The following is a 17,920-nucleotide window of genomic DNA, read 5'->3' on the forward strand; positions in this document are numbered from 1 at the left end:
ACAGAGGGCTGAAAAATGCGTCTGTGGGATTTCCTTGTTGGTGGTAGATCTGGGGTGGAGTTTGGGTCCGCGATGTTACGGGGGCCCCCAATTATGGGCTGAGCAGAGCAAGAACTCAATAGGTACAACAAAGAGCAACCCCAGGCTGCTGTAATTCTCAGCAGGCACCTGTGGGTTGCTTTAAAAATTATTCTTATCCATGGGCCATGTAAATGAGGTCTTAGGCATGCTTAGGGCTGTTTATAGGCAGTGGAGGCACTTCCAGAGGTAAGTTCTCAGGTGGATTGAATGGTCCCTTTGGAGCCCCTCTCTGTTTGAGGGACTGCGCTGCTGGGAAGGGGGCTGGTCCAGCAAGCAGGGCAGCCTAAGGGACAGCTTCTGTCCAGCTCAGCTCTCGGATCTGAACAAATGTTTGTGGGACTATACTGAGGTTAGCACAAAATACAGGCGCCAGGTCGCAGGCTGGAAGGAAGCGCCTGGTTTGAGGGGGGATTATGCTTGTCAGCATAAACCTGAAGGCAGATGCAATGCTGACAAGGGTGCAGCAGCATCTGTAATGCTTCCAGACAGAAATAGCTTCCCTGGTTGACCAAGAATGCAAAGCAAGGTCACGTCTGACTGAAATCAGCTATGTAGATGGGCTCTAAAAAGCCCTCTGTGGGAGGGGAAAGAGGACAGGGAGAGGAAGTGACTTGCTCCGAGTCCATCATTGAGTCAGGGCGATGACCTGCATGTCTCTCTTGTATAGTTTGGAGACAGCTGGAACAGAGAGTGATCCTGCTTCCAGCACAAGCATTATCCCCACTTTGCAGCTGGATAAAGTGCAGAGAGGTCAAATGATTTACCCAGGGTTTCCTCTACAGGACAGTAGCAGAGCTGAAAATCAAATGAAGATCCCTGGTGTCTCCAGCTGCTGCTTTTACTGCTACCATGTGTGTGACCTACAAAAGCCAAAAGGTAGTAGTAACATCTTACGTTGCTCTGGGAAGGTCGAACTTATGACAGCTCTGGATGTGGAACATGAGGTCTCCTCCATTGAGGTATTCCATCACAAAAAAGAGGTTTTCCTAGAGAATGAGACAAGATGACAATAAGGGGGGGCGAAGGGTGAGACGACATTGAAAAAAACCCCTCCCAGAAAGCACTAAAAAAGAGGAAGGAAAAGATTACAGCAAGGGTTTGAGAAAAAAGGCAGTTTCTTTTTCAGATTCCTTATTTTTCCTTTGTTCTCTAAGCCCGTACTCATGCTCTCCGCTCTGATTTGTACAAACAGCATTAGCAAACATTGCAAATCCACTTAATAACCAGCTGGTGCCATTGATTTTTACCAGTAGACCTCAAGGCTCACTAGAAGGAGACGAGTGGCTCTACAGTGCCTGTATAACAGAAGGACAGATGGACAAGCTTCCTTGTGGAAGAGGTAGAAGTAAAGCCCAGGTCTCCTCTGGTCCCCAGTCCAGTGCATTATCAATCCAGTGGAGTGATCTCAAGCTGGTGTTACCTGCATTCCTGCACATCTTTTGTGGAGGCACATGGGTCTGACCTTTTCAGGTTATCAGAGACTGGACAGATGCTGTAGCCTATTTTAAGCGCACGCTTGATTTTAAGCCTGGGAGCTGCTCTATTAAGTAAGGCAGGATGTTACTTGCTGGTGGGAAGATTCTTGAATTAATTGTATTTCTGGATGCCCATTGAGCACTTGCACATCAGAGAAGACTGGAAAAAGATCCAGTCCTTGTCCTCAACTGCATGCAACCAGCAGCCATTCCACCAGGGCAGTGGAAAACTCTCCTCCTGATACATAGAAAGGATGGGGGGAATCTCTGTTGGATAAAGAGCAGAACAGGTGATCAGGGTTTCCTTGCCAACTCTGGATGTACCCATTGATCCTCTTGCAGCTTCACAAGCCATAACTTCAACACCAGGCCCTCAGAAGCTGGAAGCTGATTCAGACCAATCTCTTCCACGCTGAATTGTACCCACAAAGCAGGAGGGATGCCTTTTGCTGGAAGAAGAGTATCTGTGCAAGATATGCTCCCAGTTTAAACTTCTGTTTCAGGAATCTCAGCTTTTTGCATAAATTCATGGATAAAACAAAATGGATGCAGTATTTTTTTTTCTCAAAAGCCTCTCTGTTCTGTAGACATCTGAAGTCAGTCATCTCCAGGCTATGTTAAAATTTATGAATATTTTCCCTTTGTTGCATATTGCCCATCACAATTTATTTTTTTTGGGGGGGAAACATGGTTCTTTTTACTTGTACGTTTAATAGTCAAAGTAAGATAAGACCTAATGTAAAAATCTCTGGCAGCAAGCCAATATCTGGTTATTTTTAAAAAACCAACAGTGCTTGTTCCTTTCAAATAACAGCTGTCTGCTCTAATTTGAGCAATTTCTTTAGCCAGATCCTTTCAATTACAGTACTCTTATTTAAATGGATGTCTGGCTGGAAACCCCACCTGTCATCCAACAAGCACAGGGCCAGATCTGGCCTCCCAGGGAAAGAAAACAAACCAAATGGGTGCAGGTTTTTGGTCTGAAGGTTTTGCATCTGTAGAGGTCTGTGCACATAAGTCAGTTTAAGCAAGTAAGTAGGCCAAATGGCCATGGGTAATTTAGTATAGAAATGCATAAATCTTGGAAACAATGTGAGCTCAGGAACCCATTCAGGGAAACACTTGAACGGATGGTCTTTGTGAGGGTGCACAGGGATGTGATGAGGTTTAGCTAACAACAGCCCAGCAGCCGCATGTAGCACACCAGGACAGAAGAAATCTCATGGGTCTTCAAATGGGCCAGACTCAGCTTCAGTGGACTCGGAAGGAGAAAACCCCTGGGCTTCCCTGGAAAGTCGACTGGGTTTGGCTACACCTTATCATGCATCTTTAAGCATACTTGAAGTCCATGTTTTTCTAGCAGTGTGCTCTGCTTGCTCCTGGATTTGAGCAACCATCTGATGCACCTATCTAATGGAACCAGGGACTCAAAACTGGGGACTCTGGCAGCATCCTTCTGCCATCTGAGGAAAGAAAAGGTGGACAACCTCTCAGATTAATTGGTATCCAAAGATCATTATATGAACCCAGTTGCTCAGCTGTCTAAAGCTATGAAGCTGGAGACTACAAACTTGACTTAGGCATGATTAATACTGAAGTTCATGGTCTACCATGTCCTACAGAGTGGTACATAAGTGCTGTTGAAAAGAAAGACGGAATCATTCTGAGTTTTCTGCTCTGAGACCTGGAAGTTCCTCTTGCTTCTTACAAAGATCAGTTGTCTGGAATGCCCATGGAGAAAAATTGCTTGAGATCAACCCTAAGTACATCATTATGAGTAGCAAGATGTAACCAAGCAGTGCAAGCTGCAACAAATTATTGGAGACAGCTTCCTAAGCCTGAGATCTACAGAGCTGTAGATCTCAGATTTTAACGTGTTGTTAAAAATGGGAAGCGGCAAAACCCATGTTTGAAACCACTGAAAACTCAACAGTGTGGTAGAGGTCAAAGGGTTAGAACAGCACGGAGGACATGTTTGCAGTCAGCCTCTGACCTACACTTCCTTTTGTCCTGGCAAAGTGATCTGATGGCTGCTGTTTGCTACTGCCAGGCTCTGAAGCCTGGCAGCACCTGCAGCAGGCGAGAGGTGGGGAAGCGGGTGTTTCTCAAGATGTGGCAGCTGGGATGGCATGACAGTGTCATGCCCTTATCCCCTATCATGGTCCTATCTCAGGGATGCTAAGCAAACAAACAGGAACGCTGTTCCTCCATGATGAGACCTAGACAGCTCTGAAGGAGGCTTGAGAAGGGCCCCTCACCTTTACCCTGTCTGCTCTGCAGACAGATGGTAGACAACTTGCTGACCTCCCGTGAGAACATCCTCAGGTAGCAAACACTGAAGTCAAACTCCTGGTCATGGTTCCAGACTTGCACAACAGAACAGAACAGACCAAATCTGGTCTCTCAGCAGAGTTGGGGCCATCTTTTACAACAGAGCTCAAGGAAGTCTGTAAAGGCGTTTCCTGAACTCAGCAACGGACACTGCCCCAGGATAGTTGACACTAGTTGTCCTGTGGATGTCCACATATATCAGCCATTCTCTACTTCTAGATCATCTTCCAGGGGCCTTCTCCATTGTAGCAGAGGGAACATGAGAACCCCCTCAGCGGGAGGACAGAACGCCGCTCCTACAGCAGACAGAACCGTGCAACATGATGCTGTACAACACACAGTCACTTAATGGTGCTCATCCTGCACACAACATAACATGGTGCCTTAGGCAACTCAGTCCTGACGGGTGCTGAAAGACTTGGTTACTGCAAGAACGCAGTTTCTTGCCCTATCAGTCCCTCAGTGCCTGTGCTGAGCTGAGCTCCTCTGCAGAGCCACCTGCTCCCTCTGCCTCTCCAGGACATGGCAGGGATGGAGTTAAACCAACCTGCTTCTGTTCTGCATGCTACTGCTGTGAGAATGAATAGTCACTATCAGAGATGCTTTCAACTTTATAAACAATGAGTATAAAGCAGGCAGCATTTAAATTGATCTTTTTTGAAGGTACATCCTATAACAGGCTCTTAAAATCCTCAAACCAGCTGGAAGCCCTCCAGAGCACTTTTCTGCAGAGATTTTCAGATTTTGTTTTCTTTGCATTTGAAAGCGCTTGCATAGATACAAATACACAATTTAACACCATTTACTGAAGAGCAAAATTTCTTCTTCCCAGGGCTTCCAGGAGCATGAATATCAGAATAATTAATGCTGCAGGACAGTGTGGTTTTACCATTATTTAGAGCAGTTACCCTTGCAAATGGCTGCATGTGGAGAAGGCTCCACAATGCATAGTAAGTAACATAACCCCACTGCATGCCCGTTGAATTAGGTTGGCCCTTGCCAAGAGAAAGGTTTGACACCATGCAATTCCTGCAGCTGATTCTTGTCTTACATTTTCAGGCAGCTCAGCCCAGCCCAGTCTAGGTGCTCCCCCATGCTTTGGATTTATTTCATGGGATAGATGGGAGCCAAAGGCCTGTCAGCCCTTCTCCACCACGCTGCTCAGTGGGTGTTGCAGTCCCATCACAGCATCCCATCCAGTGGGAAAGCAAGCAATGCACCCGCACCTCACTCTGTCTACTCCCATGACGAACAGCTATCGCAGGGTCACTCACTGCTAGTAGGTGACCTTAGGAGGTATTAACATTGCTATTTGTACCATCTGGGCATAAGCAAAGACAATTATTTACAGATTAAAGCAACCCCAGGTTTAATTTTGTCCTCTGGTTTAAAGACTTGGGTTTTTTTTTTCCCCTGGTGTAATATCAGTCTATCTTCTGGAGATGGCAGCATTTCTTACAGCTGTCAAATAGTCCAGTCGCTGATCTCATGATTTATTTTTTTGTTCTAATATTCACACTGTCAGCATTTTTGACTGCATGCTTAACTGCTCGTTTGGGATGCTTAGCTTTGTGTGCCCATCTACTTGGTACAAAGCTTATGATATATTTATACACATATATAAAAACACATACGTGTACATAAAGGTGCAGACATGGCTGACAATAGCTCCTTTCACTTGAGTCCTGAGATCCCAGGATGCTTCCTCACAGCTCAGAGCAGGCAGAGTACATCACTCACAGTGGTAAACTGAGTTACTGTCAGCCCTGTCTTGCCAGAGACAGTGGCTTCCCCTATCAGTATTGTGTGGGATCTTGGAAAGAGTCTACTCTTCTGAAGGTTAGGAAGAAAATTCTGTGAAAATTTTGGGAAATCCTCAGACCAAAAACTGAACACAAAGTCATCAAATTTATGAAATATAAATATTTTATCAGGTAAAAAATAAGGGGGGAAAAAGTAATGTCTGTATTTTAAGACATCAACTGTTTTTCAGGTCAAAGAGCAGCTACACTGCAGACATTTAGAAATCTCAAGCAAAGCTGAATATATGTCGGGCTGATCTTCCCCAGAGCTGGACAACAGGAAGGCAAATAGAATATGTATATTTAATATGTCGATCATCTATCACTTAAAAAAACTATGCTTGTGAGCTGGCCGCCTCTTTTTCTTGCCAACACACTCCACTTGTTCATACCACATGGACTGACACCACCTAGAAGTGTCTTGTTAAAGACCTCATATTTTTGATATTACAATTACAGCTGCTCACACCTTCTCTGGCAGAATCTTTTTGAAATCCCAAAGCTCTGCTGAGATACTGCTATTTCTACTGAACCATGCTGAAATTTTGGCCAGGATTGAGTGAGACCTTGCCAGTTTTCCCTTCTGCTGGTTGCAAGAGGTAAAATCCCCAAAGCTTCCTTAGACTTCCCAATTCTTCCCCAGCTTTCCCATCAGCTGGCTCAAATTTGGCAACTAGCCTTGAATCAGATGTTTCTCAGCTGACTTATCCCCCAGAAAATACTAGGAGGATGGAGGAGGAATGAAGCTTGAAGCTTCAAGATCGTGTCTCCCAAATGGCTGAACACCAAGGCATGGGATGGGTTGTGCAAAGTGAAAATCACTTTGTTGCCCTGTACTCTCTTCCTTACCCTTCCCTCCTGGTGAACACCAAAAACTGGTTGCTGGCTAGAAAGATATCTGGCCTGACCTCATCGGACACCTCCTCCTGTGACCCAGATTTTTGTTGTGCTTTTAATTTAGTCCGTCCAATATTTTGTTGTGCTTCAGTGGTTCAGCAGTGTTGGAAGTCAAGGCTTGCAACCTCACCTTCCTGCTGAATGGCTTCTCCTGCAATGCATCAGCATCCTGCAGCCATGCTGTGGTCAGAGAGGATCCTGTATTGCCTGGGGAGGGCACGTGGGCCTGATCCAGGGCAGCTCAGAAGGTCCGTGGCACAGCCAGGCAATGGACATCGAATGAGTGTGAAATGAGTTTGTGCCACCTACATGCTCTAATTCGGGTCAAATAATTCAGCCCTGTCCCTCTAATAGCAAGACAAAGATAGAATAAAACTGAAACTGCCCTTGGAAAATTTCGCAGGAATTACAGTTTCCTCTGAGGAGATATTTGAATGAGAAATCTTCTAAAAATATTCATGGAAAACACTTCAGAGCCCAGAATTTTTAAATTAGGATCACCGTCCTTATTTACAATCCTTTTCCCCTTCCTGCCAATGTAAAAGGTTTTAAAGTTGGTATTAAGCACACTAAAAGAATAGAGCATGTGAAAATGGCTCACCACCAGGACCCTGAAAAGATATAATAGATTAGTAAAGCAGAAGAGAAATGTTTCTGTAACATTTCCTTTTAAATTGCAATAAAGATTACTTCTCTTTTGGGTTGAAACAGTCTTCTGTGTTGCTTTTTTGTGCTACAAGCCAAAACACCTAAGGACTTAATTTGCATTTCGGTAAAGGGTGTGAATAAAAATTTGGTCAGTGAAGTAAAGAAACAGAAACAACAGTGACTTTCAAAAACGGAAAGCCTATTTTTATCACAGGAGATCAGTGAAATGCAAAAAGAAGAATAAAACATAAGCACTGGGATGCTAGTCACTGTTGTGGCATTACTAATTTTGGGATTTCACAGAATTATAAACATGTTTTTCCTCCTCTTTAACATAACAGTGTCCCTTTAAATCTAATACAACAGAATAGCTCTCTGAGCTTGTTGTTAAAATTCACACCATATAATTATGTCAGCTGAATATCTGGATGCAAAGATTACTGCAGTAAAATAAAACAGTCAAGTTCAAAAACAGAGTGGGAAAAACCCCCACGCATTTGAATTTTTTCTCTTGTACCAAAACAGGACAAATATTCTGAGTTTTGAAAGCACTGGTCATTCAGCCTCCGCAGGAATAAAAGTGAGCATTAGGTGCCTGGTGCCTACAAAAACCTGTCTGAAGGGCTGTCAAGCTTTATATATGTTAGCATTCACTGACTACCTGGGTTGAGGCCAGGAAGAAACCCATTGCAGAGCTCAGAGAACTGCCAACAGATCATATGACTTTTTTTCGCTCTGGAGATACGGGGACTACTGAGGTTCTTGTTTCAGTGTAGGAATATCCCTGTTTTTACTGTCCTTTACAGAGGCGCTCAGTACCTGAAGCAGCTCAGAAGCCTTGCGAGTCAAAGCATTAGAGATTCAGGACGGCATTGACACATGCATTTCTGTTTGAAACTAGTTATCTATCCAGTGAAACCTTAAAAAAATTTCCATTTTTCAATTGAAAATGCATGTTTTCAATATTAAAGTCCAGAGAGGGACTACATAGCAGTGCCCTGGCTTCTAAAATGATTGCTCTAAAAGATATTACAACTGAACCATGCTGTCCTTTGAGCCGTGAAAGACAGTCCATGACTTGTCACAGCTCTCCTGCTCTGAATGACTTTCATGCATTGAGCCATCACCACTTGGCTTGCAAAGGTCAGAGGAGAAAATCATAAGCTAGAAATCAATCACATCCCAGAGCTTCTTTGGCCTGGGCAGCCACATTCCAGCTTCTGTATCTGTGAACCTGAGGGCAAAACGCCCTCAAATAATCAAAATATCAAATAATTTTAAGGTGGCAATGTTGACATGGGATGATGTAGATTCCTTCTATATGTTAACAGGGCACTACCGTGACATTGCCCATGAGACAGTGTAGGAAAGGAGCACTTGGGTTTTTGAGCCTGGCACCTACAAATTTTTCAGGCACTCATTGCTTTTCCATCCTGCAGGTTTTCCTTGCCTCAGCCACAGCTGGAAGCACAGCCCCCCCCACCCCCTAAATGGTCAGTAAATCCCATCTGCCTCCTGGCATGACTCCGTTTGGTCTCTCATCTTTTTGCTGTGGTCTCATGAGGGAAGTGGACACCTGCGGTCATGCGCTGCCTGAAACCAGAGCGGCAGACTGCCACCGCTGTATCCATCCTGAACCTGGCCTCCAGCTTCCAGGCCAGGGCTGGACCACAGACAACGCGGTTCTGCTGCTGCATGCAAGTCAACCTCTCCTGGAGTTACAGGCAGCACAAGCAGCTCTCCCTGGAGTACAAGCTCCCTTGTAGAGCTGTGACTGTTGTGAATATTTTATCTTTTTAATTAAGTCTCAATTTTCTTTGCTTTTGGAGTTGGGTCATTTATATTTTCCTCTGAAACCTAGCCCCCAAAAATGGGAAGTAATTCCTTTCCTCTCCAGGCAAGGATCCATTCCCAGGATGTGCTGACAGTTCTGAAGGGGTTAAACATGAATGCCTGGGCTTAGTGTCACATCGCCTACAGCAATTCGCAGACATTCCCTGTTATAAATTTAATCTGTCTTTAAACAGGTGCCGCATCCCACGGGTGACTAGGATATACTGCGGAGGTTATATTTGTTTCTCCTGACCCTGCAGAAGCAAAAAGCCTCTTGGTGACAGATCCTAAACTCACACTGAGCAGTATTTTGTATCACTAAATGCTGGGACTGTGCGGGGACAGGGAGCATCGTAACAAAACACCGAACAGGCAGCCTTGAGAGAGTGACTTTCCTTTGAATTTGAGCTTTGGGATAGCAAACACCTCTCAGGAGTGGTTTGGGTAGGTTGGATAGACAAGACAATCTCTCAGATTTCCTTGCATCGTTTTTTAGTATGCCTTGTCTGTGCTTTAGTGTTAAGATGATTGGTTGTGGCTGCAGAAAAGGCTCTGGAAAAGCTGGTCAGCTGGTGGTTCGTTGCCATGTAGGGCCACGAAGGTATGTATATACATTCCTTAAATGTCACTTCAGTTTTGGTTTGGAGTCCTAAGCATGTTTTCAAATGAAGATGCTTTGCACTGCTACTCTGAACTGTAGCCTTCACTACCTGTGGTCCTGCATGAATTAGGAAGAGTCTGATGCAATTTAAGAGTAAGTGGGGGCAAAAAAAGATTCCCAAAGTGAATGACAGCATGTTTATTCTCCATAGCCAGATTTTCTTTAGTTTGCTTTGATGCAGGCTAGTCACTGCATCGTACCTCTTCATGGACCAAGAGGTTCAGATAACACCAGTTTGGGCACATCTGTACCCTGGCTGTGGATGTGGCCTCTGCACACAGCCCGGGTACCAGGACACCCAGATTTTAATAGAGGGTCTCTGCGCAGCCACCTCAGTCTTGGATGCCAAAATCCTCAAATGAAACCCCAGGTTAATGTGATGAAGGCAGATGAAATTCCTAGGGCCATTTTCCAAGTGGTTAACCTGAAGATCCCTTCCTTTAGTACCACCTCATGTCCAAGCTATTCCCTAGGATCGAGGAGACTTGAGTACTTCAATAAGTATCTGCACCTCAGCAAAACATCCTCAGCCCGTGGAGGAAGGTGACAGATCCTTGTCTTACCTTGGTCTGGAACGTACAGAAGACATGAGTGAGGAATGGGTGCTCCCAAGCTAAGGAGAGGACTCTCTTCTCCACCATTGTACATTCAACATCATCATCCATCAGCACCACATCCTTCTTCAGAGCTTTCACGGCAAAATACTGGTCTGTGCTCTTCAGCTCGGCGAGGAACACCTAAGGTGGAAACAGCTGCTCAGAAAGAACGATGCTCTTCTCGGAGCTGGCAGCACTGTCATGTGAGGATGGGGGCTGAGCTCTGGGGGATTCACCACGATAGACCTTAAAAAAGCTGATGTTTAAGGCCCAATTCTGCCATTAAGACTTTGTAGACTTTGAGTTTGTTCCCCACACCCAGAATAGTTTTATGAAGCTGAACCCTGGAGAAGGATTAGAAAGTCTTGGCGATTACAAGAGCAGGGTCTGCATGCCTGTATGGACAGGACATTTCAGAGAGCCAAACACTTCTTATAACAGAAACCATCTTTATGCAAATGCTCATAAGATACATTTCCTGTTTTCTGACTTCAAATAACAAAACATAGAATATTGCTTTGTCAACATGTGAAATGCAAATGCCCTGCCCCAGATCCTCAGCAGGTGTAAACGGATGTCCACCAGTAGTTAAACTGATCTATGTCAAATGTCACTTTCTCCCCTTCCTCCCAGTTAGCAGGAGGCCTGAGCAAACAGGCTGGGTCCCCTGTGCTTCTACAGGACTTCTATCAGAAGAGCAAAACGCATCCCAGAGGAGTTAGGACCTCCATCTGTTTTTATGGGCAGGGTAAATGAGACACAGAGCAGCAAAGAAGGGTTTTCTGGAGACCGCAGAGCAAAGAAGTCTCCACTGGAAGGCAGTGCCAGTCCTGATCTTTACTCTAACAGCCTGTCAACAGTGTTTCCCACAGACTGAATAAGTATATAAGACTCATCAAAGAGGTCTTTGAAGTACTCTACCAGACACTATTTACTGAGTAAGCTCAGACACGTTTTAGCCCTGACTAAAGTTTTATTTACCCTTTTGGCTACTAGTGCTTTTCGCTTTGTAGCACTAGACAGAGAGTAGAGCTTAGAGCCTCCCTCTGTCTCTGCAGTGAATGACCAGAAATGCTAACAGTGCTGATGCTGCAGGCACCCTTTTTACCCTTGTTTTAGTGCAGGGCACTGCTTTCCTGGGGAAACTGGGGGAACGCAGTTCATTTGTGACTTGTGTTGTGACTTCCAAGGTGCAGGTAGGCAATGCTAGACCTCATGCAGAGGGGGCTTCTTCACAGGTCTGGCCCTCAACCTCCTGGTCCATGCAGAGCTGGAGAGTCCCCTCATGCACTGAGATCTGCACACCCCATCCCCTCTATGGGGAAGTGAATCTCACTCCAAGCCAATAAGGGCACCAGGAACAACACCTACACAGGAAACTTGTGGGTGAAGTTTGTTGCAGAAGGGCATGAAATAGCCCATCCTCTCCACACCCATGCATGGTGTGTTGCAGAGAGATGCAGATGCTTGCAGGCTTGCAGAGTCCATGTTAGCACAGGGCACTGATGCAGGGTATAGAATCTGCTTCAGTGGACGTATTCAAGGCTTGGCTAAACAAACCCCTGAGCAACCTCATCTGATTAGATCTGTTTTGAGCAGCAGGTTGGATTAGATGACCTCCAGAGGTCCCTTCCAATATGTTTCTATGACATGTACGCTCTTGAGTCCGGGTTAGTCTGGGCTGTGGATTTTGGGGTATTCTGGCTTAGCTCTAGCTGAGATGCCTAAGCTCTGCTTCCCATGCAAACTGTAGACATGCCAAGTATGTTTGAGTACGGAAAGCCAACGCCGCAAATATTTCACCAGTTTAAGACTTGGCTGCAGCAATTTCTCCAGCTCACTTAGGAGGCAAAAAGCAGCCCTTCTTTAAGGCATAGTTTTCACCCTGGAAAGATATGGGATCTGAGCAATGTGATACATAATAATACTCATTCTCCTTATTGGCTGTGAAAATACAATGGTGAGTTCCGCTGAAATTGCTTCATGCAGCTATACGCTGGCACTGAATAACATGAGTCCCCTTTCAGGGGACATCTGCAAGAAGGAAGAACAATCCATAATTCAAGATTAATGAATCCCCTGTAAACAGGTGGTTCTCGTTTCAAAAGTACAAATTCTTGGCTGTTGCAAAATTTGCTTTATGCTCAAGCACAGATTGGAGCTGGAAAAGAGCAGTTAGCGTTCCCAGCTGGGCACCTGCTGCTCTGGAGAGGGGAGGTGATCCACAGTCAACTTTTCAGCTCATGCTTCTGCCTCCCTCTGAGCTTGCTCAGCTAAGCTGGCCTTCAAACCACTGGCTATTTAGTGCCATAATAATCAATATGCAGACCTATGCAGTGGTGTCTGGTCCCCTGATGCTTACCTTGCCAAAACTGCCCTTCCCCAGCATCTTGTGCAGGACAAAATCTTCAATGGTTAGTTTTAGCTGCACTTGGTGCTCTTCCTTCTCCCGGGGCTGTTCTCCCAAGTCTGACTCTATTAGAGACTCCCCCTTCACTGTGCCCTCCACCGGAGTTTCCCAGGAGATGCCCTGTGGCTCTGCAACACACATGAAAGCATTCAAATAAACCCTTGGAAATGAGCAGAAAATCCCCAGAACACTTACAGGTTAGAGTTTTTAAAGGGTATTTAAAATAAATGGAAATGTGGTGGCCACATCCACTAAGTAGATTGGCTCTGCTCCCACGTTGCTTTCTCTCTGGAGGAAATTTTACTCCAGTGTAATTCCACCTTCTTCAGTGGTATTACTCCCACTTTACAAACTCCTTCATCTGTCTTTCTGTTTTATGGTGGCAAAACATGACCAAACCCTTCATACTGGCCACCTGTGTTTTTCATTCCTTCTCACTGGTTGCCATTACGATGTGGTCCCATTTTTTCGAGGCCTTTTCAAGACCCTTGGCAAAGCTAGCATGTGAAAAGATGGGACAGAATTTTCATACTGAACTTTCATACCCTGCTCTGGATATGAAGCTCTGATCAAGTACTCCAGCTGTCCTGGAGTGGAACTATTCAGAGTTTCTTCAACAGAGTATTGGATATTCATGAAGTTCTAAGATATCCTTTCCCTTACTGGATTTATCCCCAGTACTCAAGTGCACATTTGCTGTACTGTCCTACATTGCTGAACAGCAAGAACAGTACTCAGCAGACAGACCCACAGGTAAACCAGATTTGAATCCATTTGGGGCTTTGCTGATTCACATCAGCATAGCCAGTTCTACTTTTAGAAAAGAAAGTAAATAAGTACAGATGGGGACACCATTTATTTCCCCTTGGGGGCCAAAGGGCACTGTCCATTTAGGTCAGATGGTACCAAAACCAGCCTTTGAGGCTCAGCAGCCTGGTGCTGTGCAGTATCAAACCCAAAGCACTGCTATAATGTGGCTCTGCCATGCTTTAACCGGTGCCTTCTGGCATTTTGCTCTAGGTCCAGTTTCCAGGATATTATCTCCACACAGGTAATTTGCACTGAGAAAGTGGATGATGGTGGGGTCTGGGATCTCATCTTGACCTTTGATTAGGGTTGGAGCTGAGAACCCACTGTCCCAGTCCTTGCTAGGTTTAAGTATTGATTCACTTGTACTTTTCTTTTTTTCCCCTCCCCTTTCTGGTAGATGCGTTTCAAAGCTTGTGGGAGGCAGAAAAGCATTGTGCCAATGCCATCATAGGTCTCCTGCAGTTACAAAACAGTTCTTGGAGGGGTACTGTGAACCATGAAGGGAGAGAGGTTCTGAAATGGCCTTTTACGTGGCCAACAGGAGTCTAATGAAAGATGGTGACATTTTTGCTCGTAAGTTCTGTGACTCGAGCACAAAGCAGACAAACGATGAATCTCCCCAGGAAACTGAGCTCCCAGTAGCCTTTTCCAAGGTCTTTTAATCAATGCTCTTCCCCAGTCTCTCATTCACCCTCCTAAACGTTTGTTCTTGTAGCACAGTGGGCCGTGACACCTAGATCAGCTCCTGGGTGAATGAAGTGGGGATCTGTCAATGGTTTTCAAAGGTACTGGATGTCAACGCCCACCCAAAAATATGAAATCAGAAAAAGAGTTGGCCATGGTGATTAGAAGGACCAGATTTTACAGTCTACGAGTCCCAAGAAGAGAATAAACAGATTATGGCCAGTGCAGGTATGAGGTGGGCTCAAGTACCGGGTCAGAAGGAGAGTGTAGGGGTTAGCTGAATGAGCGGTGGGGGTGTCTTATGTTATCAGAGGTTGGGATGGCATGGAAAAAGTGCAGGTTTATAGAAAGGAAAGGAACTAGGCTGAGATCTAGGGTATCTGCCATGGCCAAATGATGTGGCTGGGAAGAGCTATTGATATCCTAGGATGAGAAAGGGTATGCCTTGCTCTAGGCTGGAAAGATGCATGAAAAATTCAATGGCTAATAAATTCCCCATCCTTGTCACCTCCACCTAACCATGCAAAAAGAAAAAAAAATTAACAAAGCCTGCTGTCCCATGTCACTAGGGGAAACTACCTTTTTTTCCTGTTGTAGATGCTGGCAATGCCTGAAGTGGTGTTACCTCCTTCACAGGAACTGGGAAGCCAATTTCAAGAGGTCCATCCCTGGAGATCGGCTCAGTGTCACGCTGAGAGCGAGCCTGGATTACAGAAAACAGCAAATGACTTTTGAGCCAAATGTCATGTTCTGAGCTTATGGACACTGTGGCTTCTTGAGCGTGACTGTCACAGAAGCCAAGATCTAGAAGAGGTCTTTGCTTATGAGAAGAGCAACCCTGTACCTAACGTTTAGGGGTTTGATAACCTAGAGGAACCCACAGCCTTCTGTGAGATGTGTTCTGGTGTTAGCAGGACTTTGTACTGCCAATAGAGAGATCCCCTAGAGATCTCCACTAGAGAACCCTATGAGAGGTTACTCAAGAGCTGAGAGGGATCTTAAAAATCTTGATTTTGAACTAGAATCTCTAAATTCTTTTATGGTTTTGGGCTTCTGACAGGCTATTTTTCCTTCTTTTAATTTGATTTTCTGTGTTCATACAGTGTTGTTTATATGACAGTTGTATCTTGATCCTCTCCCCAAGGCCCAGGCCTCATCATGAGAGTCCATGGTCTGGGGAGTTTCATTCCAAACAGATCAGAGAGTCACAGGACAAACTGCTAAGTCACAAGCACGGAGCAAGGTAGTGACAGCAAAAGGACCCAAACCAAGTTCCTCTCACTCTGCCATGGACCCTGTTACCCAACCTCAGTGACAAACAGAATGTCACTACAACTGTACCGAATCAGAGCAAGAGTCCCTCCAGGTCATGTCCCATCTGCTATGGGGGTCAGCAGACGCCAGGTAAAGATATATGAAGAGTACAGGCATGCAAAGTCATCTCCTCAGAATATTCTCCCTATTTCCAGAGACATGCGGCTCAGAGGTTTCCGATTCCAAGACAGTGCTTTTCTATTATGAGAATCATTCTATTACTCCTGAACAGATTTCTCTTCTATGAACACTGGAGATGATTGTCACCTCAACCCATGAAAACTTTTGGCCTCCACAAAGTGCTGAGATGAGCTTAACTACCTATTCCATGAAGGACCCATTTCCTAGTCTTTACTTTGAACTTGCTACCCACAGTGCTCCACTCAATGCCCTTATTTCTTGCACGGAAACAAACATTGAATAATTGATCCTCCTTTCTCCAGGTCCCTCAAGGCTTAAAAGTATTTACCTGCTGGGTGCTCTCTATCATTGCCAGAGCTTCAGCCATTAGTTTCTGGTTAACTCCACAAAGGTTTGCTACTTTTGTCTGGCACTTGTGATGGACATTCATGCTACATGCTGAAAGAAAGAACAAGAGATGTCAGGACAACATGGGATAAGCAGGCTGTAAAGGGTTTGACATCAGGTTGGGCAGGAACATGTGCTGCTGTTGGCCAAGGGCAGAGATCAGCCAAGTAAACAGCTCAAAACCTAGGCACCATTTATGTCTCGTGAGATGGCACTCAGGTAATTTTTTGGTTCTCTATGGAGACAAAGCTTTTATACATCTCCTTCTGGGCAAAAGGTTGCATTTCCACATACATCAGCCTTTGAAGCTACAGGTTACCAAAACTCTACAGTCTAGCAGCTCAGAGACAAACTGTAACCACAGAACAGAGTCTCCCCATTGGTATAGGATTATAAAGATGGTGAAGTGTCTTGGGTCTGTCTGACAGTGGAAACAGCATACAAAAGTTGATACTAAAAGTGATTTTGGAAGATCAGCAATGTCACTGAGATGTTCTTTGCCTGTCTGGGAAGCAACTCTTCAGTCTCGTGGACAACATATCTTTCCGTATACTGACAGTTGTCATCTTCCTTGAAGAATGTTCGTCCTTTAAGGATGGCCCTCCTGAACTCTCCTTTACCACCCTGGATGCCATCTCATACAGGTCTTGTAGAGAAGTGTGATAAATGAGATCTGGCTCTTCAGATTGCAACCCTCTAAAGACATCGGCCCACTCCCATGCTCAGCTCGTGCCACATACATCAGGGACTCACCATCACACTTCAGCCCTTGCCGTGCAAGGCCCCAGAGGAGCGTGCCGCAGTGCTCACAGAAAGTCGGGCTCTTGTAGTTGTAGACTTTGAAGCGGTGAGGCACATCGATCTTGAATCGCTCTTTATGGAACTGCAAGAGAAAAGCTGTGTTGGCAATTCATTCCTCTCCACCTCAGCTCCGTTTGGAAAACCAACAGTCCCAAGGCTTGTACCACAGAAGCTGGGATGTCTACTGCCCTGTTATCCTTGAATATGACTACCCAGAAGAAACCATCTATAATTATCTTTCAGATATACAAAGCTAAATTTTGATACATAATAACTGTGCAATTCAGTGGGAACTGGGTAATTTAAACCCTGGGCTTGATTTATCTGACCAAATAACTTGCATCTCAGCTACGCACCCAGACTCTTTTAATGCTCAATGGAAAAACAGCAGTACTTCTAAAACGTATTCATTCCATCCTGAAATGAATGTCTACATTTGTTGTCATGAATCAGTCTTTGGAAAAGCTTATTTTTCTTCTTTTAGTTTATAGGGAGTCAAAGGTGAAGACGAAGTTGGATACATATACCCCGGAGATGTCAGAAGACAAATGAGACGAATCTCATTTCTAAAGACTGTAAGAGGAGAAGAGGAACCAGAACAGGACTGGAAGCAAACAGAAGCTCTGGGACACAATTAAGGAAAAAGGAATAGTCCTATCAAGAGTTTAAGTTCCACTTTTGCCCACCAGCAAAGAAGGTTTATAATAAAACTGATATGAGAAAAAAAAAAATGGAGATAGATCTTCCATCAACTGTTTGGAAATCTCAGATGAGACAGAGTAGGATGTTAAAGTACTGCTCTGAAAATTCAGTGTGATGTCCTGCCTAACACCAGGTAGTGAAGAATTTCCTCCAGTAAATCTCCACCTCATGTCCACGACTTCCTTCCGAGCTGTACTTCATACACTAGAAAAATGTCAGTCCTGATTCAGCCACGTCTTATTCAGCAGCTGCATTTGAGTAAATCAGAAGTAGGAGGTAACGAAACCACGGGGAATGTAAAACACAAAGGGCACAGATCAGATCACACAGCCTTAGATCAGCAGCAT

The 17,920-nt window shown here is 44.9% G+C and overlaps 1 protein-coding gene across 1 annotated transcript in view; it reads right to left on the bottom strand.

Moving 5' to 3' along the window:
• Window positions 1-17,920, bottom strand: part of PRKCQ (protein kinase C theta) — a 63,700-nt gene that overhangs the window by 15,261 nt on the left and 30,519 nt on the right. Inside the window, exons 10-15 of the mRNA XM_064442580.1 lie at window positions 16,824-16,953; window positions 16,012-16,121; window positions 14,808-14,931; window positions 12,687-12,862; window positions 10,292-10,465; window positions 976-1,067 (exon numbers count right to left, since the gene is read on the bottom strand). Coding sequence (XP_064298650.1) covers window positions 976-1,067; window positions 10,292-10,465; window positions 12,687-12,862; window positions 14,808-14,931; window positions 16,012-16,121; window positions 16,824-16,953 — 806 coding nt within the window. The remainder of the gene's footprint in view (window positions 1-975; window positions 1,068-10,291; window positions 10,466-12,686; window positions 12,863-14,807; window positions 14,932-16,011; window positions 16,122-16,823; window positions 16,954-17,920) is intronic.

This window comes from Phalacrocorax carbo, chromosome 1, assembly GCF_963921805.1.
Source record: "Phalacrocorax carbo chromosome 1, bPhaCar2.1, whole genome shotgun sequence".
NCBI classification, from domain to species: Eukaryota; Metazoa; Chordata; class Aves; order Suliformes; family Phalacrocoracidae; genus Phalacrocorax; species Phalacrocorax carbo.